This window comes from Photinus pyralis, unplaced genomic scaffold, assembly GCF_008802855.1.
Source record: "Photinus pyralis isolate 1611_PpyrPB1 unplaced genomic scaffold, Ppyr1.3 Ppyr1.4_LG9, whole genome shotgun sequence".
Lineage (NCBI taxonomy): Eukaryota > Metazoa > Arthropoda > Insecta > Coleoptera > Lampyridae > Photinus > Photinus pyralis.
Genome location: NW_022170878.1, coordinates 14063405 through 14084905, shown reverse-complemented (window position 1 = coordinate 14084905; position 21501 = coordinate 14063405). Strand labels below are relative to the sequence as shown.

At 36.0% G+C, this 21501-nt stretch overlaps 2 protein-coding genes across 3 annotated transcripts; both read right to left on the bottom strand.

Annotated features, from left to right (window-relative positions):
• Positions 1 to 201: 201 nt before the first annotated feature.
• On the bottom strand, positions 202 to 7830 carry LOC116181293 (probable RNA-binding protein 46). 2 transcript variants are annotated; one of them, XM_031501602.1, is made up of 5 exons: positions 7111 to 7830; positions 748 to 928; positions 596 to 695; positions 399 to 550; positions 202 to 340 (listed from the first exon to the last, which is right to left on the bottom strand). In XM_031501602.1, the coding sequence occupies exons 1-4, from the start codon at positions 7795 to 7797 to the stop codon at positions 424 to 426; spliced, it is 1095 nt and encodes a 364-aa protein (XP_031357462.1). In that variant the 5' UTR covers positions 7798 to 7830; the 3' UTR covers positions 202 to 340; positions 399 to 423. The 2 variants fall into 2 exon arrangements, with proteins under 2 accessions (XP_031357462.1, XP_031357461.1); XM_031501601.1 differs by having other exon boundaries at positions 399 to 695.
• A 9364-nt stretch (positions 7831 to 17194) lies between these two features.
• LOC116179996 (probable RNA-binding protein 46) lies at positions 17195 to 19921 on the bottom strand. The gene is made up of 5 exons (XM_031499818.1): positions 19238 to 19921; positions 17895 to 18072; positions 17521 to 17620; positions 17330 to 17444; positions 17195 to 17275 (listed from the first exon to the last, which is right to left on the bottom strand). The coding sequence occupies exons 1-5, from the start codon at positions 19919 to 19921 to the stop codon at positions 17195 to 17197; spliced, it is 1158 nt and encodes a 385-aa protein (XP_031355678.1).
• Positions 19922 to 21501: the final 1580 nt, after the last annotated feature.

The following is a 21501-nucleotide window of genomic DNA, read 5'->3' as shown; positions in this document are numbered from 1 at the left end:
ATCTAAAGGAAATTCCCATCTCTGCCACAGATGAAAAAATTTTACCTCAGCCCAGGTTCGAACACCCGACCTCCGGCTATGTAGCCCAACGCTCTGGACTCTTGACTCCGACTCTGACTGGAGCTGGATAAGTAAAACGGACTTGCTGTATGAATATTTTTATTCGGAAATAGAACAAACAAAATCGGCCCAGATGCACAGTACATTAATAATAATGATCTTCCTCCATGTCAATATCATTAAACTAAAAATACATTTCTGAGACATAAAAAAATGAACGGGAATTAAATAAGACTTATTAATCATGCGATAACAAAAAAATAAACTGAAATGTACCGTCCTAAATAAAAAAAAATTTTTTTAAGTATCAAGTATCGTCTGGAAATTTTGAAACTTACTCTGGCTCTGGGATACTAGATAGGATTATAGGCCTGCCGGTCTGTACGCAACTTCTCTGCTCACGGCCAGTCTGCCTTGCTGCACGATTCTTCGCATTAGGTGCACGGGCAACCCAAAGGCGTTCGTGGGGTTCATAGCGTGCCGAGGGGCGCTGAAAAAATCGATTGTCCATTGTCGAAACTCGAGGGCTACGTACGTGGAGATGGTTAGTTCCGGTGCGTCCATGCGCTGATATATTAAATACTTGGGCGGACTTCCCAAGCTGATTTCGACCCCTTCGCCCAAAATGGCAGTGCCTGGAAAGTAAGAGTTCATTGTCCAGTTCCGGCATATGCAGTAGGTACGTACTATTCAACCAATTCATGGCGAGTTCGGCAGATTGGTTGCTAGTGAAGTGAATACATGCAAAATTGTTGCTAATCCAATGTATCTTCGTGATAAGGGATCCGTTGATTATATTGCAAACAGATGCGCGTATGTTTGCCTCGTTGTAGTAGAGAGGTAAATTGCGGATGTAGAGTTTCTTCACCTGAAAATAGACTCCATTATCTCTCGCTCACAAAAATAGACTTTCAATTTGCCCCAATTTTCAACGTCCACCAAGTGGGAATACTGCCTATAGGACAGATATGGCCTTAGTACTTTTATTATACCATGGTACCTATGGATTTGAGGTTGTTTATTGGATCGACTTTGAGATCTTGGATCATACAAAGATGGGACCTAATACGGTCAAGTGGCATATTGTGGACCCACTATTAATCCTTTATTTCTTTTATTCATATTGGAATAGCTCACTTCCTTATATGGTGGGTTTATCCAATCATTATCATTGCAATGCGCAATAAACCTTTTTTCTATTGTCAATTTCTTAATGATTTTTGATAGTGAAGTAATGATAATGAATAGTACATACTAAAAACAATGGAACCAGCTATTTCAGATGGACAGATTAATTATATACAAGTATGGAAAAAAAATATTACGGGTCTGACTTTTAATAAGCCAGAAAGAAACACAAAAACCATTATATGAGTGTGAGAGAGACATAACTTACTTGTGTATTTTTTCCCACTTTCCCACACTCGTATAATGCGTACTCAGTACTGGGAATGAGTATGAGATCATAATAACGTATAATTTTGAGGCATGATGTAGTACCCATCACCTACACCCGTGCGTAATGAAAAAAATTAGAATAGGTAGATCATGTATGTTTGGAAGCACCTAATAATTATCTACCAATGTCAAAACTGTCAACAGAGATCGTTTTGGGTTTTTGTTTTCCTTATTTTCATTTCGAAATTCACGGAGGTCGTAGAAAAAGTATGGTACGTAATTCGGTTGTAATGCATATTGTTTTATAGAATTGTCGAACTGCATCGTGTGTAATTTTTCTACTCGCCTGTAATACGCACTATTACAACCTTATGACGTAATATACTATTTTTCATACCTACCTATACCATGGTACTATACTGCTAACCCTTACACTTCCAAATGGTTAAATTTTGCTTAACCTTCGATTGTAACATAAATTGAAAATTGATTCTCACAATTAAAAACGTGAATAAAAAATCAACCCCTCACGATAGCTATAATCTAAAGCAAATTCAATTACAAAATTAAACAAAAAGTAACGACAGTGTTTCGATTTTTATATTACGTTTCTATGAATCCACCCCTTAGACTCCAGCAGGTAAACATTTCTACCCTGTAATTTGGGCTTAATTTTGACGCAAAAATGATAAATTCGTTCTTATCGTTAGTACACTTTGTACATGCACCCCTCGTTAAAATTCTGTGGAATTTCATGTGAAAAAAGGCAGAACACTGTGATTTCATGGGAAGGAACTAAACTTTATGCCATTTCTGTTTGATTTAATAAGTGGTAGAGCAAAATCCTTATTTATTCACTAATTTCATCGGAAAAACGGCAGGACACTTTGATTTTATGAGAAGGAACCAAATTTTACGCCGTTTTTATTTTATTAAATTAAGTGGTGGAGCAAAATCTTCATTTGTTTACAAATTTGTGAAAAACGGCAGGACACTGTGATTTTAGGGGAAGGAACTCATTTTTGTGACATTTCAGTTTGATTAAATTAAGTGGGAGAAGAAAAAATCATTTATTCACTAATTTCGTCGGAAAAACGGAAGCACACTTTGATTTTATGAGAAGGAACCAAATTTTACGCCGTTTTTATTTTATTAAATTAAGTGGTGGAGCAAAATCTTCATTTGTTTACAAATTTTGTGCGCAAAACGGCAGGACACTGCGATTTTAGGGGAAGGAACTCAATTTTGTGACATTTCTGTTTGATTAAAGCAAGTGAGAGAACAAAATCTTCATTTATTCACTAATTTCATGTGAAAAACGGCAGAACACTGTGATTTCATGGGAAGGAACTAAACTTTATGCAATTTCTGTTTGATTCAATAAGTGGTAGAATAAAATCTTGATTTAAGCACTAATTTCGTCGGAAAAACAGAAGGACACTTTGATTTTATGAGATGGAGCCAAATTTTACGCCGTTTTTATTTTAAGTATTAAATTAAGTGGTGGAGCAAAATCTTCATTTGTTTACAAATTTTGTGCGCAAAACGGCAGAACACTGCGATTTTAGGGGAAGGAACTCAATTTTGTGACATTTCAGTTTGATTAAATTAAGTAGGAGAACAAAATCTTCATTTATTCACAAATTTCATACGAAAAACGGCGGAACAATGTGATTTCATGGGAAAAGGAACTAAACTTTATGCCATTTCTGTTTGATTTAATAAGTGGTAGAGCAAAATCTTCATTTATTCACTAATTTCGTCGGAAAAGCGGAAGGTCACTTTGATTTCATGATAAAGAACTAAATTTAATGCCATTTCGTTAAGATTACAGTAAGTGGTAGAGCAAAATCTTCATTTATTCACAAATTTCATGTGAAAAACGGCAGAACACTGTGATTTCATGGGAAGGAACTAAACTTTATGCCATTTCTGTTTGATTTAATAAGTGGTAGAGCAAAATCTTTATTTATTCACTAATTTCATCGGAAAAACGGCAGAACACTTTGATTTTATGAGAAGGAACCAAATTACGCCGTTCTTATTTTATTAAATTAAGTGGTGGAGCAAAATCTTCATTTGTTTACAAATTTTGTGCGCAAAACGGCAGGACACTGCGATTTTAGGGGAAGGAACTCTGACAATTTTGTGACATTTCAGTTTGATTAAATTAAGTGGGAGAACAAAATCTTCATTTATTCACAAATTTCATGCTAAAAACGACAGAACACTGTGATTTCATGGGAAAAGGAATTAAAATTTATGCCATTTCTGTTTGATTCAATAAGTGGTAGAGTAAAATCATTTATTCACTAATTTCGTCGGAAAAACGGAAGCACACTTTGATTTTATGAGGAGGAACCAAATTTTACGCCGTTTTTATTTTATTAAATTAAGTGGTGGAGCAAAATCTTCATTTGTTTACAAATTTTGTGCGCAAAACGGCAGGACACTGCGATTTTAGGGGAAGGAACTCAATTTTGTGACATTTCTGTTTGATTAAAGCAAGTGAGAGAACAAAATCTTCATTTATTCACTAATTTCATGTGAAAAACGGCAGAACACTGTGATTTCATGGGAAGGAACTAAACTTTATGCAATTTCTGTTTGATTCAATAAGTGGTAGAATAAAATCTTATTTATTCACTAATTTCATCGGAAAAACGGCAGGACACTTTGATTTTATGAGATGGAGCCAAATTTTACGCCGTTTTTATTTTAAGTATTAAATTAAGTGGTGGAGCAAAATCTTCATTTGTTTACAAATTTTGTGCGCAAAACGGCAGAACACTGCGATTTTAGGGGAAGGAACTCAATTTTGTGACATTTCAGTTTGATTAAATTAAGTAGGAGAACAAAATCTTCATTTATTCACAAATTTCATGTGAAAAACGGCAGAACACTGTGATTTCATGGGAAGGAACTAAACTTTATGCCATTTCTGTTTGATTTAATAAGTGGTAGAGCAAAATCCTTATTTATTCACTAATTTCATCGGAAAAACGGCAGGACACTTTGATTTTATGAGAAGGAACCAAATTTTACGCCGTTTTTATTTTATTAAATTAAGTGGTGGAGCAAAATCTTCATTTGTTTACAAATTTCATGTGAAAAACGGCAGAACACTGTGATTTCATGGGAAGGAACTAAACTTTATGCCATTTCTGTTTGATTTAATAAGTGGTAGAGCAAAATCTTTATTTATTCACTAATTTCATCGGAAAAACGGCAGAACACTTTGATTTTATGAGAAGGAACCAAATTACGCCGTTCTTATTTTATTAAATTAAGTGGCGGAGCAAAATCTTCATTTGTTTACAAATTTTGTGCGCAAAACGGCAGGACACTGCGATTTTAGGGGAAGGAACTCAATTTTGTGACATTTCAGTTTGATTAAAGCAAGTGGGAGAACAAAATCTTCATTTATTCACAAATTTCATGCTAAAAATGACAGAACACTGTGATTTCATGGGAAAAGGAATTAAAATTTATGCCATTTCTGTTTGATTCAATAAGTGGTAGAGTAAAATCATTTATTCACTAATTTCGTCGGAAAAACGGAAGCACACTTTGATTTTATGAGAAGGAACCAAATTTTACGCAGTTTTTATTTTATTAAATTAAGTGGTGGAGCAAAATCTTCATTTGTTTACAAATTTTGTGCGCAAAACGGCAGGACAATGCGATTTTAGGGGAAAGGAACTCAATTTTGTGACATTTCTGTTTGATTAAAGCAAGTGAGAGAACAAAATCTTCATTTATTCACAAATTTCATGTGGAAAACGGCAGAACACTGTGATTTCATGGGAAGGAACTAAACTTTATGCCATTTCAGTTTGATTCAATAAGTGGTAGAGCAAAATCTTCATTTATGCCCTAATTTCGTCGGAAAAACAGAAGGACACTTTGATTTTATGAGAAGGAACCAAATTTTACGCCGTTTTTATTTTATTAAATTAAGTGGTGGAGCAAAATCTTCATTTGTTTACAAATTTCGTGCACAAAACGGCAGGACACTGCGATTTTAGGGGAAGGAACTCAATTTTGTGACATTTCAGTTTGATTAAATTAAGTGGGAGAACAAAATCTTCATTTATTCACTAATTTCATCGGAAAAACGGCAGAACACTTTGATTTTATGAGAAGGAACCAAATTACGCCGTTCTTATTTTATTAAATTAAGTGGTGGAGCAAAATCTTCATTTGTTTACAAATTTTGTGCGCAAAACGGCAGGACACTGCGATTTTAGGGGAAGGAACTCAATTTTGTGACATTTCTGTCTGATTAAATCAAGTGGGAGAACAAAATCTTCATTTATTCACAAATTTCATGCGAAAAACAGCAGAACACTGTGATTTCATGGGAAAAGGAATTAAAATTTATGCCATTTCTGTTTGATTCAATAAGTGGTAGAGTAAAATCATTTATTCACTAATTTCGTCGGAAAAACGGAAGCACACTTTGATTTTATGAGGAGGAACCAAATTTTACGCCGTTTTTATTTTATTAAATTAAGTGGTGGAGCAAAATCTTCATTTGTTTACAAATTTTGTGCGCAAAACGGCAGGACACTGCGATTTTAGGGGAAGGAACTCAATTTTGTGACATTTCTGTCTGATTAAATCAAGTGGGAGAACAAAATCTTCATTTATTCACAAATTTCATGCGAAAAACAGCAGAACACTGTGAATTCATGGGAAGGAACGAAACTTTATGCAATTTCTGTTTGATTTAATAAGCGGTAGAGCAAAATCCTTATTTATTCACTAATTTCATCGGAAAAACGGCAGGACACTTTGATTTTATGAGAAAGAACCAAATTTTACGCCATTTTTATTGTATTAAATTAAGTGGTAGAGCAAAATCTTCATTTGTAAACAAATTTCGTGCGCAAAACGGCAGGACACTGCTATTTCAGGGGAAGGAACTTAAGTTTTATGCTTTTTCTATTTGATTAAAATTAAGTCCTAGAGCAAAATCTTCTTTTATTCACAAATTTCATGAGAAGAAACGGTAGGATTTTCAGTTAAAACGTTTCCAATGTTGGCATTTGTTTAATGCAACACCGTGTATATCTTAATGTCAATTGTTTTTTCATTTTTTCCTAATCACATTGATTGATGTATCACAATCTATATTTTTTTTAATTTCAGCCATGAAGACATTATTTTTCAACTTTTTTTTGAATAGTAGGTCATGGATTCATGGAGATTTTGTTTATTGTATCCATGGTAATTAAGGCAATCAATAAAAATTGCTAATGGTAGAAATTGTTGAAATATATAATTATAGAAAAAATGAAAAGATGCAAAACATTGACGTTAAAATATACAGGTTATACCGCATTGAAAAAATACTAAAACTCGATCCAGGGTTTCGGCTGGGTTTTTTTATGTTCTTCCAAGGTTCTCTAAAAAATCTACCTAAAAACAGTTAAAATGGCCCTCCTGGAGCCACCTGCACTGCAATAGAAAACAACCTCATAATGGCGACCCGTATCTGTCCAGTGCTTTTGAGCAATGGAAATCAGCACTCAGCAGTGACGAGGTTATACCCCCCCCCCCTTGCACTCTTACCAGAAATTAGAAATAACAATACGTATGCAAATCAAGACTCAAGAGACTGTGAACATAAGGCAACGGTTTTCCTACCTGGCTCATAATCTGCCAAGGGACTTCCGGAATGGGATGGAGCCAATCAACGTAGACAACTTTATCCCACAAAGTGAAGCGGGAACCAAGCCGCCGTAGGGCCAAGGCGGCCGCCGCGTGATTGACAAATTCGATCAAAATGGAGCTACGATTAGTAATTCCGCAAATTCGGGCCGGATACGAGATGATCCTGGCAATTCCATCCACGCGCTCCTTGAGCAGGCCATAAACCTCCAGGTTGGTCTTATCGGCGGGCACGGCGTCCATAACTAATCGACAATTATCGATCGACTTGTACACCACGATATGTCGATTGCAGCGTATCTCGTAATCGTGGATCATGGCGACCGCCCCATCTGCTGATCTAGCGTCCGCGTAGGTAACGAAACCGTATCCGAGATTAAATCCGGAAACATCCAGCATCAAGCGAAATTTCGTAATCGCGCCGACACGTGCAAACAAAGGAATCAGCTCGTCCTCGAAGATGTTGCGGGGTATTTCGCGGAAGAATACTTCACAATCGCGGTCCGTGACGAACGTTGGGCGATTGCGAGGGGTGGTGACGCGTTCGCCGTTATATTCCACGGTTTCCAAATTATTATTAGCCATAAAATTGAATAAAGCACTGTGGTACCTTCTCAAATTCGGGGTGGCCTTGGAACGGCGTAAGTACGGAAACGGTAACATTTTGTTTAAAGAAACTAAAACACTTGCTAATCGATCAACACTTAACTGCACAATGGGAGCTAGAGGAGGAACTGAAGCGCGAAGAGGAACTGATCCATTTCTACCAATGCGATTGTGGCGAACAACTGTTGGTATTGGCTACGTGTGATTGTGACGTCAGAGGTGGCAAATTCAAAATTCAAAAATTTCGCTTGGCTACTCGTTTCGTTTGCTTAATATTCAGCAATTTTTTGGAACATCCTCTCAAAATTAAGAGCCGATTGTTTGAAGGTACAAAATCATCATGTGTTATAAAGGCCCAGCAACAAGAAAGTTCCTAAATTAAAATGTTAGCGTCGCAGGGAGATTAATGATAGGTACCTATAGCGTATAGCAAATGAAGAGTTTGCTATTTGTAGTAAGTCGCAAATATCAATCGTCCTCGTCTTCCATACCCCCCTCCTGGTTCATTAGCTAAATACACAATGACACTTTTTGTCAGACAACACGCCGTGCTGGTTTTTGAAAGAATTTCGATAGATACCCAGTTCTTCTATGATTTACTTCGACTTTCGGGTGTTTCAAGAGTCCAACAAATTACATATTGTTGATTTATAGGTTCACAAAGCTTCAGTTTCTACATTACTATTGATTTAGAAAGTATTCTAGATGAAATAACAAAAAACTTACTCGGGATTTCTCTGAAGGTAAATTCTTCTTCATGTGGTCTCTTAACAAAAACTTTAACAACCCCCACCCTACCTTGTGAAGGTATCTTAGAATTTTGTGGCATTGAGATAATAGGATTAAACTTAGTGGTTATTGCGATTTATAGGCCACCGAGTGGAGACGTTAACGTATTTTTAAATCTGCTTGAACAACTCTTAAGTGAAGTCTCGACCCTAAATAAGTCTTTAATTATAGGAGGCGATTTTAATATTAATCTCTTAGACACGAACAATATATATTCAAGCTCGTTTTTAGACATTACTGCTGCCTTTGCTCTGTTACCAACTCTAAAAGAACCTACTCGTGTTTTTAAGACATCTGCAACATGTATTGACAATTTTTTTATTACTAAAAATCTATCTTCGTCCACTGTCCTTAATATTAACCTAGACTTATCAGATCATAATGCTCAGCTACTTAAAGTTTCTAGTACTCGAAATGTTGCCAAATTAGATAATACATTTAGACGAAGGAAGTTTTCCAACGTTAATTATAATCGTTTTTGTAATTCATTGCTATCTGAAGAGTGGAATGAAGTTTATGCGCAATCTACTTCGGATGATGCATTTCATATATTTTTTAAGAAATTTAAGTATACCTTCAACGAATGCTTTCCTTTAACAAAATGTTTGCCGAATAAAAAGAGTACGTGTCCTTGGATGAATAGTGATCTACTGAAACTTAAAAAGAAGGTTATAACGTTGAGTGAAGGTTATAATGTTTAGTGATTTATCAAAACTACACATAGGATTTAAAGAAGCTCACCGTTACGTTCATAAGTTGTATCAGACGCAACTTCTTGTTGCAAAAAAGCGATATTATAATAACAAAATTTTGAATTCTAATAACAAAACGAAAACCACTTGGGATATTGTTAATAGCTTAACCAATAGAAATAATACTAAAGGAACCCAAATACAAATTTATGACAGAGGCAGTCTAGTGAATAATCAGGAAGCTGCAAATTTGTTTAGTGTTCATTTTACTAAATTATACACAGACAGCAAATCAAATTTAATTCATTCTGTGCCGCAGTTGTCTGTAGCATTATCTTCGTCTTTATTTTTTAAACCACTTATTCCTTTGGATATAATCTCTATTATTGATGCGCTTAAATCGTCTTTTTCATATGGTTGTGACGAAGTGTCTTCAAATCTTTTAAAAAAATGCAAACATGCAGTTGCCAGTCCACTGTGTTTTATATTAAATCTTATTTTTGTGACCGGAGTGTTCCCAACGCAACTTAAGTGTGCTCTGGTAAAACCGCTGTTCAAGAAGAATGATCCCCACTACATTAATAATTATAGGCCTATAAGCTTATTATCGAGCTTCTCAAAGGTTTTTGAACATGCCATTAATTCACAATTAAGGGACTACCTTTTACGTTTTGATATTATTAATCGTTTTCAACATGGATTTGTAAAAAATAAATCGACCGACACCGCCTTGTGTGAATTTGTTTCGGAAATTGTTACAGCGGTAGACAAAGGAATTAGCACTGTGGGCTTATTTATAGACCTTTCATCAGCTTTTGACACGGTGAATCACAATTTACTACTAGAAAAACTGTACAAATATGGCGCCCGTGGGAATGTTCTAAGTTTATTTGAATCATATCTATCAAATAGAACTCAAATTGTAGAAATGCCATCGGGGGAAAGAAGAACTTGTGTATCTGTCACATCTGGAGTTCCACAGGGTTCTATCCTGGGTCCAACCTTGTTTGTCGTATTTGTGAACGATTTTCCATCATTTATTTCTGGTAAATGTAAAAGTGACGAAATATTTGTAACATGTTACGCGGATGATACTAACATCCTAATTAAATCTAGAAATAAAGAATCCTTGGCAAATAAAACTCAATTCATTTTTGATAGATGTTGTACGTGGTGTAAAGATAATCAGCTAATTATTAATCATAGCAAGACTAGTGTTATTCACTTTACGCATACTCGAAATCCTGCCGGTATTATTTCAATGTTAGGCCAACCATGCGCTTCGTCTACCAAAATATTAGGACTAACTCTTGACTCTCACCTTCGTTGGTCCCCGCATGTAGATACTGTCTGCCTGAAACTTCAAAAATGTTATTACACTCTTAGTGTTTTAAAAAATATATGTAGTCGTGAAGTATTATTGATGGTATACCACTCCTACTTTCACTCTCACGTGAGATATAATATTATCAATTGGGGCTATTGTCATAGTGTGGAAAGAATCCTGAGGCTTCAGAAGCGTGCAATACGCATAATATGCAACTTAGGCTACAAACAATCTTGTAGAGAATACTTTAAGGAGCTGAAAATCATGACTGTGGTGAATACTTACATATTGGAAATTTGCTCATACGTTTACGCACACAAATCAATTTTCAAAACCGCTGATCATACCTATAACACTAGAAATAAAAAATTAATACAAGCAACATCCCACAAGACATCACTTTTTGAGAAGAACTTTTGTTACAACGCAACTAAAATTTTTAACTCGCTATCACGTTTTATTAATACATCCTCGAAAAAAATAAACTATAAACAAAATTTAAAAGAATGATTGGTGTCAAATTGTTTTTATAATATGGAGGAATTCTATCAATTTGTAAAACCTTAGTTTAAAACGTATTTGGCTTATTGTAAATCTTTTGACGTTTATTTTAGTGCTTTCGCAAGAACCGCACTAAAATACTAATAAATATTATTATTATTATTATTACCTATTCTCTCGGTTAATTTTTACTGGGCTGCAGATCGCAGAGAGATCTTTAAAGCTAGCAGTGTATCTGAAGAATTTTTCTGGAAGTCGTTGAAGGCTGTTTGAGCTCCTTAATGGCTCTTGAATGACCATAAAAGCATTTAAATTCTCATAAAAGGTCTTAAGAATTGGCGCTTGAAGAGGAGGAGGGAATCATAAAGTGACAAAAGCTTCTGGAAGACTCTGCGCGGCTATTTGGGGTTGGTGGAAGTCTTGGGCCATTAGCGACTCTTAAATGCCCATTAAAATGACGCATAAAAGGTCTTAAGAATTGATACTTAAAAGAGAAAGAATGATAAAGACCCCAAAAGTTTCTGGAACAGTCGTCGAGATATTTGAGGTTGCCATTGAATACTGTGGGAGTGTGGGTCCATTGATGGCTCTTAAATACGCTTAAAGGCATTTAGAATTCATAGAACGTCTTAAGAACTGACACTTAAAGAGAGAAGAAAATCATAAAGACTCGTCGAGACTATTTGAAGCTGTTAGAAATTCTTGAGGGCTGTTTAGGTCCATTAATGGGACTTAAATACCCTTAAATGAATTTGAGGACTCGTAAAAAAATTTAAGAATTGGCACTTTTAAAGAGTAATAAGAACCCTATACGCTTCTGGAAGACTCGTCGAGACTATTTGAGGTAGTTAGAAGTCCTTGAAGACAGTTTGGCTTCCTTCAGGTCTCTTAAAATAAATGCCCATATACCTACCTAAGCATGTAATGAATTATTAAAAGGTTTTAAGAATTGGCGCTTAAAAAAAGGAGAACATCACAAGAACCCTAAAAGGTTCTGAAAGACTCATCGAAATTTATGTGAGGTTGTTAGAGGCCATGAAGTATAATGAGATTTACGAGTGTGGCCCTAAGACTTTCTTAGTTAGAACGATTATATCGATTCAAAAAATGAAAGGAACAAAGAAAAGAAAGGAACACAGAACAATCGGTGCTATAGCTCATGCTGCTAAGATTTTTTGCGGGTGTTGGATAGGAGATTGACGATCTTAGAAATTTTCTTAGGAACCGTTTTTTTAAGAAAGACAATTTGGAAATTTTGTTTCTAATTACTGCTTCCATTCTGTGTATTCCCTAGAAAATGAAGTGGAAAATCTACTTGAGAAACGTTTTCAAAACCTTTCTACAACTCTGGAAAAGCTGGCGAGAAATCTTAGTCAACTTACCTAAAAACCTCTTGGGTATCGTGTGTAGTATTCAAAAACGTTTATGGAAATACGATTTCCTTGTAAAATCTTTTTGGAAACGCTTTCAGGAAGGTTTATTTTTTTAATGAAAAAAGCAAACATCAAAAAATTATTTTTCCGAGTACCTGTGAGCATTCTACCCCATATTATTAAGATGAGTTGGTGTTTTTTTTGATAGAAATTGCATGTTCGCAATGAACGAAATGGACATTTCGGGGTTAGTGACATTTATGGTCGTTTGGAATTTACGTATATCTACCTTGACGTTAAAGAAACCCGTTCCGCTGATAACAAGTACAATGATTTAATTCAATTTATGCTAAATAGTAGTTTAGTGACCGCGGTTACGTGCGCGTATAGTACAGTTTTGAACTAATTGTGAATTTAGTGGCCATGGTCCAGAAAGGGATACGGGATATGGTACCATGGAACTTTTAACAGAATGCAAGGTACGAATTTAGAACTTTTTAGGGAATTGCGAAATTTTAAAATGAAATCCAAGTGATGATTGTTCTGAACAAAAGGAAACGTAATTCTCATTTTTTTTTAACCATCCCTTTACTGTGTTAGTAGATGGTTTTGGGTTTTATTTGTTGCAAATGAATGTACATTTGGGACGTTTTTATTAGTCACAGACTATATAAGTGCGTGACGTGTGCCACGTCTTTCACTTCACGAAAAAATAAAGCAGTGGTCCCCAAGAGAAGATGAACGTGTATTATTTTTTCTTCTTCTTTAATGCTGCCGAATGGCGTTCACGACTTCATTTTGATATTGTTCTCTGTCTAGCACTGTGTAAAATTTGTTCTTTTGTTATGTGAAGCCAGGTGTTGATGTTATCTAGCCAGGCCCTCCACGATGAGTGGCAGTAGTTAGTATTTTTGGTGGTTCCTAGCGATATTTGCATTTCCTGGTGATGATGATTTTGAGCAAGCCCCAGTCCGTGTGCAATCCTGCAAGATCTGTGCGTTTGTTATCTTGGCCGTCCACGGGATTTCCACCATTCTTCGGTAGAACCACATTTCGAAGCGTTTTCCATTTGGCTTGTTCGATTCTGCTCTTGACTTCGGCTTCTTGATTCAGCTGGTCCATTAATGATTACTCCGAGATACTTGAACGGCGTGTACTTGCTCCAATTTTTCGTTTGTTTCATTTTTATTTATTGTCCCTCTTGTATTGGGCTCTACTACGCCGGTATTTACTTTACGAATTAGGAAAACCTAACTCAGAGTAGCCGGAAGAATGCTCGAAACCGATCTAAAGAAGGTCGAATTCAATCGATAGCGCTGGTCGAGACCTTTCCAACGAGGGGTCGGAAGGCATATCTACGACGCACCGTTCTCGAGATATTACGGTTTGTCAGAATTTTTGGTCGAAACTTCAAACCGGAATATCTCGAGGACGGTGCGTCGTAGATATGCCTTCCGACCCCTCGTTGGAAAGGTCTCGACCAGCGCTGCCGATTGGCGCTGTCAGAATTTTTGGTCGAATTCTGACAGCGCCAGGGGGTAAACACCAGGGGAAGTAATTGTACAGAATGGAGGAAGTTATGAGGAAGTACAGGGAAGTTCGGGGAAGTACGGGGAAGTAACGAGGAAGTACTCATCTGTTCATATGATGCGTAATGTGACAGAAGGTGACCGGAGAGGTAAAATCTGGTAAACACTTAAAAAGTAATAAAGTAGTTATTTCTGAGTGCATAAATCCCGCCTCGTTCCAAAAAAGTCAACACCTATGATTGTGATTATCTATATAGATACCTCAAATCAAAACCTGTTGTTTCACTACTAGCGTCTGATAATATAATTATTAACCTTTTTTCCACTTGTAAAGCAGGCTTTCTCGCCAGTTGTTCAAAGTAGTTAATAATGTGGTCATTATTAGCCAGTAGTCAATAATGAGAACTGTCACGCTGTCAATTTTAGAAATCACAACCTGAAATTTCGCTCAATAAACGTTCAGATAAGTTCTCTAAAATGAATAATTGCCACCATCCGCCATTTCAAGAGAAATTACATACAATTATCACATTTCGAAAAAATTCGAACGAAACTACTCTTTAAAAATATCTCAATAGCAGAAGAAAATACGGCCTCCTTGACTGTTACTTCCATCCACGTAATTGACATATTAAATTAATAAACCAAAAATTCTGTTCAAGTTCACTTTTTAACAATATAGATCTGTTAATTTAGAGGACTTCAAGTACTATGCGATCAAAAATGAGTTGCTGTCGAGTCGCCTTTGGAATTTTTGTTTACATGGTAAATCGTACCTACTTAACTTGAATTTCCAAAGGCGATTCGATAGTAACTCATTTTTGATCGCCCGTTACTAGTAGTGGAAGAAGTAGTATACAGGATGTCTTAAATTGAGTAGATACCTTACATGGCCATCTTTGTTATTATTATACTTACAGATTTGGTTAAATTGGAACAGTTGTATAGTTTTTGATGCTAATGGATATTCCGATTCCGATGCGAGATTTTGAAAAAATAAATGGTTTCGTAGGTAATTGATAAAAAATGAAAAATCGCCATTTTTAAAAAATTCAAATATTTTAGTAACAAACAGAGCTATCGAAAAAAGTTTCAAATAAAAGTTGCAAGATTCGATGGGATAAATTCAATGAGTGTAGAAAAAAAATTTCAAAATGGCGGATTTCCAGATATTGACATCAAATTCCTTATTTTAAATGGACGCCATATTTGACATTTACGTCACTCGATAGAGACAAAAATACAAAACCAGCTAGCGAGACAACTAACGAACGAATTTGGTTTCAATCACAATCGGCCATGGAATTATTGCCATAAGAAATACATTGTAAACTTCGAGGCAAAAATGTAATGTAAGGTTGATTCCCAAATGAAATACTAAGTGTTTAGTATCACTGGTTTTGTAATTTTTTCTCTATGGAGTGACTTAAAAATCCAATATGGCGTGCATTCAAAACAAGGTAGTTGATGTCAATATCTCGAAAACCGCCATTTTGAAAAAAAAATTCTATTGAATATCCGTTGAATTTATTCGATCGAATTTTGCAACTTTTATTTGAAACGATTTTCACATTTTTCCAATTATCTACTACGAAACGAATTATTTTTTTCAAAATATCGCATCGGAATATGCATCAACATCAAAGACTACACGTAAACTTTTCCAATTTAACCGAATTTGTAAGTATAATAATAACAAAGATAGCCATGTTATCCTACTCAATTTAAGACACCACGATAGATAAGTCTATTACGCACCTTACATTACATCCCTCGGCGCAAGCGCCTCAGGGTGTAATCTTCGTGCTTAGGCAATAATACTAGACTTCTCTACCTTGGTATATAATGTACTGTTACATAATCACATAAAATATCAATAATATCAACCCCTAACCTAATAATGATTTAAACAGAAATTTTGAAAAATCTTGAATAGCTTGAAAACCTTTGATGCTGGATATAGGGAAATGTGGTATCAAACGACGTAGATCTTCATGTAGATGACGGAAATAAAATATAGGGTGTTCTCTTTAAAAACTATCCACATCCGTTAAAACTGGAAGTGACACAATGATGATAATATTTTCTTTCGATAGATCATGGAAAACTATGTTAGTATGCACATTTTCAGATTTCAATTATTAATGGGAATCTGAATACTTTTAGGTAGCGGTTTGCGTGATTACCGATAAATTAGTATTGTTAAGTATCCATCTATAAATTATTGTTCCGTACATATGTTTTTATTATAAAATTTTGCAATAAATGCTGGCAGGACAATTATTTATGTCTTGATTTCTTTCATATTAAAAATTCTTTCTAATTTTTCATTTCATGTACCTATAGTATGCATTTCACATCCATTCGCATGTAATGCATTTTCGTGGACACGTTATAAGCGTTACTACGTATAACACTCAAGAAGCAAATCTATAAAGTCTATATCAATGTCTACTTACAGTAGAATTTCGGGAAAGTACAAGGGAAGTTTGGGGGAAGTACAAGGAAGTACTGGGAAGTACTAGGAAGTACGGGGAAGTATAGGGAAGTTAAGAGGAAGTACTAGAGGACTTCTCCCGAAGGGGAAGTATTGTACAAATTTTGGGTCTGGTGATTACCCCCTGGACAGCGCCAATCGATAGCCCTGGTCGAGACCTTTCCAACGAGGGGTCGGAAGGCATATCTACGACGCACCGTTCTCGAGTGTCAGAATTTTTGGTCGAAACTTCAAACTGGAATATCTCGAGAACGGTGCGTCGTAGATATGCCTTCCGACCCCTCGTTGGAAAGGTCTCGACCAGCGCTACCGATTGGCGCTGTCATAATTTTTGGTAAAAAAAAGGTAGGTTATTTATACACTGCCTTTTTTTTGGCAAAAAAAAAATTGTCAGATCGACCCGAAAAAAAACACCCGACCAGCGGCTATGTAGCTATACAGTGCTACGAAGTACGTTTTCTATCATACTTTACGTTTTCCTAGTTTTATTTAGCAAGATGTAGTATATTATGCATCTTTTATTAAGAATAGGTATACAATATAGAACATAATGAATTAATATGAACCAATTACATCCACTCAACAATTAATAAAAGTTCCGCATCAACATAATTAAATTAGAAATAAACTTCAAAAGGCATAAAAGTATATAAGTGCCCCCAAATAGGGAAATCAAAAATTAGTGATAAAATTAAGACACTAATCAAGAATTAAATAAGATCATGCGAAAACGAAAAATTATAACTTTAATTGGTAACGTGCGCTGACAATAGGGCGGTGTCGATGTCAATTAGACGTTCGGCATTCGACAATTCAAATGTGCCATCCTAAAAAAAACACGACCTGTAAGAGCGGTACTGTCTGGAAATTGAGCAACTTACGTAGGCTCTGGAACCCTCAACAGTGGTATCGGATCCTGTAGATCGGACCGTTGACTCTCTACTCATGGACTTTCTACATTCTTGCACAATCCTTCTCATGCGAGGCGGGACCGACCTAAAATCATACGTAGAGTTTGAAGAAAAACTTTTTCAATGATGGATCGATTATACGACCAGGAAGGCATACGTACGTGCAGAAATTCGGTGCAGGTGCGTTCATGCGCTGGAACTTGCTGAATCTGGCCGGACGGGCCCAGTCGACTTCGACTTCCTCGCCCAAAATGGAGCTGACTGGAATATAAAAGTATTTTTTTGATCAGTCCTGGTATATACAATCAATATAGTAGATAATAAATTAAGACAATGCATAGATAAACAAGAATAATACACAATTAAAAACAGTTTAAAATTACAAATAAATAAAAGCTAGACAAACCGTGTAGCTAACTAAAATAGAATAAAATAGATTATAAACAATTTAAAATATTATTTAAAAAAAGACAAAACGTAGATAAAATATAAACAAGTAAAGGTAAAATGACTAAAAACAGTATAGAATACGTACGTTTCAACATATTCATAGCAAATTCGGCAGTTTGGCGGTCGTCGAAGTGAATAAATGCGTAGTCCTTGATCTTGTGTATCTTAACGATAGAGGATGCGTCGATTATCTTAGAAAGAGAGATGCGTATGATTGCTTCGTTGTAGTATAGAGGTAAATTCCGGACGTAGAGTTTCTTCACCTGAAAATGGTCTCTTTTATTTGTGGTTCGCAGAAAAACAATCTTTGAGAAGGTTGTGTGTTAATATTGTGGCGTAATTACAATGATAGCAGTGATAAGACTGGAAATAATGCGTTAGACGACGATTTCTTAAATTATCCTTATTGTTGGTTGCATACTTGCACTGATCACATTTAAAATTCTTGAAAGTAACGTAGTAAAATGTGACGTTTTAATTTATCCCTGGTATTTAAGGTATAATGACATTGATTACAGTCATAAAAAGTACAATTGTGATTACTTTTGGCCATTGTAAATAATCAAAATGGGGGAAGTATACCACCAATAGTAATTACAATGTGCTGCCACCAGAGGTCTCACTGTTAATTAGAGTCGCGAATAATGTAGGAGAATTAATGGATATTCTAAGTTTTTGGAAGCTGTTTTTGCAAAATTTTTCGAAATTTCTTCACACGCGCATTTTGTAAGATGTTATATAAAAATGTAAACGTTAGAAAAGTGCAGGAAATTTGAAAATGTTGAATCCATCTTTTTATTTGAGATGAATAATTAATAACAATAGTGTAGCTCTCGCCAAAAAAGAATCCCGGTCAAAGAACACTTGACACCGGTCATTCGATTGTTACCAGCTTCAGGTGTGCTGTGACCGGCATCCTTCCCTGGCGAAACTTTTACTTCCTGGTGTTTCATCTTTCCCAAAATAAATACCACCCTTTCATTTAACTACGAAAATGGCCATGAAAATTATATGACCGAACAATGGTATCCGAAAGAAAAAAATAAACACCAAATAAAACAACTATCGTTTTTATCATGGTACAAGCATGTGATCTCATTTCAGCAGTTTCAGCAGAAACTTCAATGCAGGATGTAAATCACACCTAAAAAACTGCTTATTCATATTCAGCGATTAAGATAAAACAAGTTAAAGTTATAAAAAAAAAAACCATCAAAATGGCCGACTCCGCGGCTCCTCCTTCAAGTTACCGCATCAGAAAAAAATGTTACCTTTTCACGTCGACCAGTATACCTGTCGCACCTGTGCTCTTGACCAATGGACAACGCCAGGGCGAGGTTCAAACCCCTTCCCCCCACAGGTCACTTACCTGAAATAACAAGTTCAATCAGTTGGCTGTGTACAGAAAAAACGGAAAGGGTGCCCTACCTGGCTCATAATCTCCTCAGAGACTTCCGGAATGGGATCGGCCCAATCAACCGCGATCTCGCTGTCCCACAGCGCCAAGCCGGAACGAAGCTGTCGTCGGGCCATGGCGGCCGCCTTGTGATCGGCAAATTCGATGAAAACGTAACCGCGATTAACGTCCCCCAAAATTTGGGCCGGATACATGATGATATTCGTAATTCCGTCGACGTACTCGTTGAGAACCCTGTAGATCTCCTGCTTGGTCTTGTCGACGGGAACGTGGCCCATGAACAATCTACGATTATCGATCGACTTGTACACCCCTATATGTCGATTGTGGCGTATCTCGTAACGATCCATCATGGCGACGGCACGATCCGCGTCTCCCGCGCTAGCGTAGGTAACGAAACCGTAGCCGCGATTGAGTCCGCAAAAATCCAGCATCAGGCGAAACTTAATGATCACGCCGGCATGTCCAAACAAAGGAATCAGCTCGTCCTCGAAGATACTGCGCGGTATTTTCCCGATGAATATTTCGGAACCGCGTTCCGGAGCCGCCATGTTGATGTTGCGAGGGGTGGTGACGCGTTGACCGTTAAATTGCACGATTTGCAAATTGTTATTTTCCATAAACTCTAGCAAAGCTTGGTACCTTTTAGATTCCGCGGTGGCCTTGGAATGTTTTAAGGGTGGAAGCGTTGCCATTTTGTTTGAAATTGAAAAAAAAACTAAACACTTGCGAATCGATTGACACCTGACTCTACAACGGTCAAAGATAAACTGATGCATTGGCATTTCATTTCTACCAATAACATTAGATTTGGTAACCTCCAGGGGTGGCAAATTCAAAATTGGGAAATTCCGTTTGGGGAATTGTTTCGTCTCCGTTGCTCATTACATTTTTAGAGACCTTGCGTTTTCAAAATGATGAAAATTGTGTCAATTGTTTGAAATAGGGGCAATATTAAATTAAGTTATACGCCGGTAATTTTTTTTTGGAGATTGCTACGGCGGATATCAAGAAAGTTCCTAGTTTAAGATGTTGGTACCTATGTCTGTATGTTATACAGGGCGATTAATGATACAGCAATAATGAAAAATGGTACCTACCAGAGCTGGGCAGAATACTTTCAAAAAGTATTTGAATACTAAATACTTTTACGTCCAGCACAAGCGAATACTAGATACAGATACTTTAAAAAATCAGTATTCAAATACTCACTCAAATACATTAAAAATTTAAAATAGTATTCTAGATAAAAGGCTTAATACTACTTAAAAAATCACGTTATACTTTGTATGGGGTTAGTTTTTTTATATTTCTATTGTTATATACAAATTTAAGGGGAGTGAAAGCGTATTATTATTATTATATAATTATATAGGAGGTACCTACCAGGACCTTTCTTATACCATTTACATCCTTAAGAATATGTGTACCAGTTTTCAAAGCGTCGTGCACATGATACGTACGCCTCTCTGAAATTAATCCTAGCGATTTTGGAACAGATCCATTTTTGACAATCCGTTTGTCCGTGTGCATGATAACAATTGTTTAGAAACATGTGATCGCTTTGAAAATTGGTACATATGGTCTTAAGGATATAAGAAACGTCCCTATTGTTTTTAAGTTACGGAGACTATCGAGTTCGGTATTCAGATGTATCGGATTTTTATATTTGATTTTGTGACAATGGAAACTTTCCCTAAACATTTCTAAATTGTTCTCAAATATTTGAATAACTTAAAAGTACTGCCTTTTTTTGAGGCCGGAAAAAAAATTGTCTGAGATCGAGATCGATCGAGTGTCTATAATTTCAAACAGTTTGAAGATTGGGGTACTAGATCAAAAGTTACAGCCCTTTGAATTTTTTTTCGAAATTTGTTTTTTGTACATAACTTTTTATTGAGAGGTCTAACCGAAAACGTACGAATTGTTTTGGATTCTACGCACCAAAATTAATAAGAAAAAGTGTTTTCCCGAGAAATTTTGGTGCAGTCGATTTTTGGTAAAAAAGGAAGGTTATACACTGCCTTTTTTTGAGCCCCGAAAAAAAATTGTCTCAGATCGACCCGGAAAAAAAATTTTCTTATAGAATGTGGCCTGTAGAATCCATAATTTCAAACAGTTCCAAGATTGGGCTACTAGTTCAAAAGTTACAGCCCTTTGAATTTTCTTTCGAAATTGGTTTCTAGTCTATAACTTTTGATTGAAAAGTCTGATCGAAAAAGTACGAATTGTTTTGGATTCTACGCACCAAAATTAATAAGAAAAAGTGTTTTCC

Coding starts and splice junctions, on each gene's coding strand:
- LOC116181293 (XM_031501601.1), bottom strand. CDS start 7,797: ATGTTACCGTTTCCGTACTTACGCCGTTCCAAGGCCACCCCGAATTTG. Junction 929..7,110: donor CTTGGCAGATTATGAGCCAG/GTAGGAAAACCG, acceptor GTCTATTTTCAG/GTGAAGAAACTCTACATCCG. Junction 696..747: donor CGCCATGAATTGGTTGAATA/GTACGTACCTAC, acceptor CTTACTTTCCAG/GCACTGCCATTTTGGGCGAA.
- LOC116179996 (XM_031499818.1), bottom strand. CDS start 19,921: ATGGCAACGCTTCCACCCTTAAAACATTCCAAGGCCACCGCGGAATCT. Junction 17,621..17,894: donor TGCTATGAATATGTTGAAAC/GTACGTATTCTA, acceptor TTTATATTCCAG/TCAGCTCCATTTTGGGCGAG. Junction 17,276..17,329: donor TTGAGGGTTCCAGAGCCTAC/GTAAGTTGCTCA, acceptor TGTTTTTTTTAG/GATGGCACATTTGAATTGTC.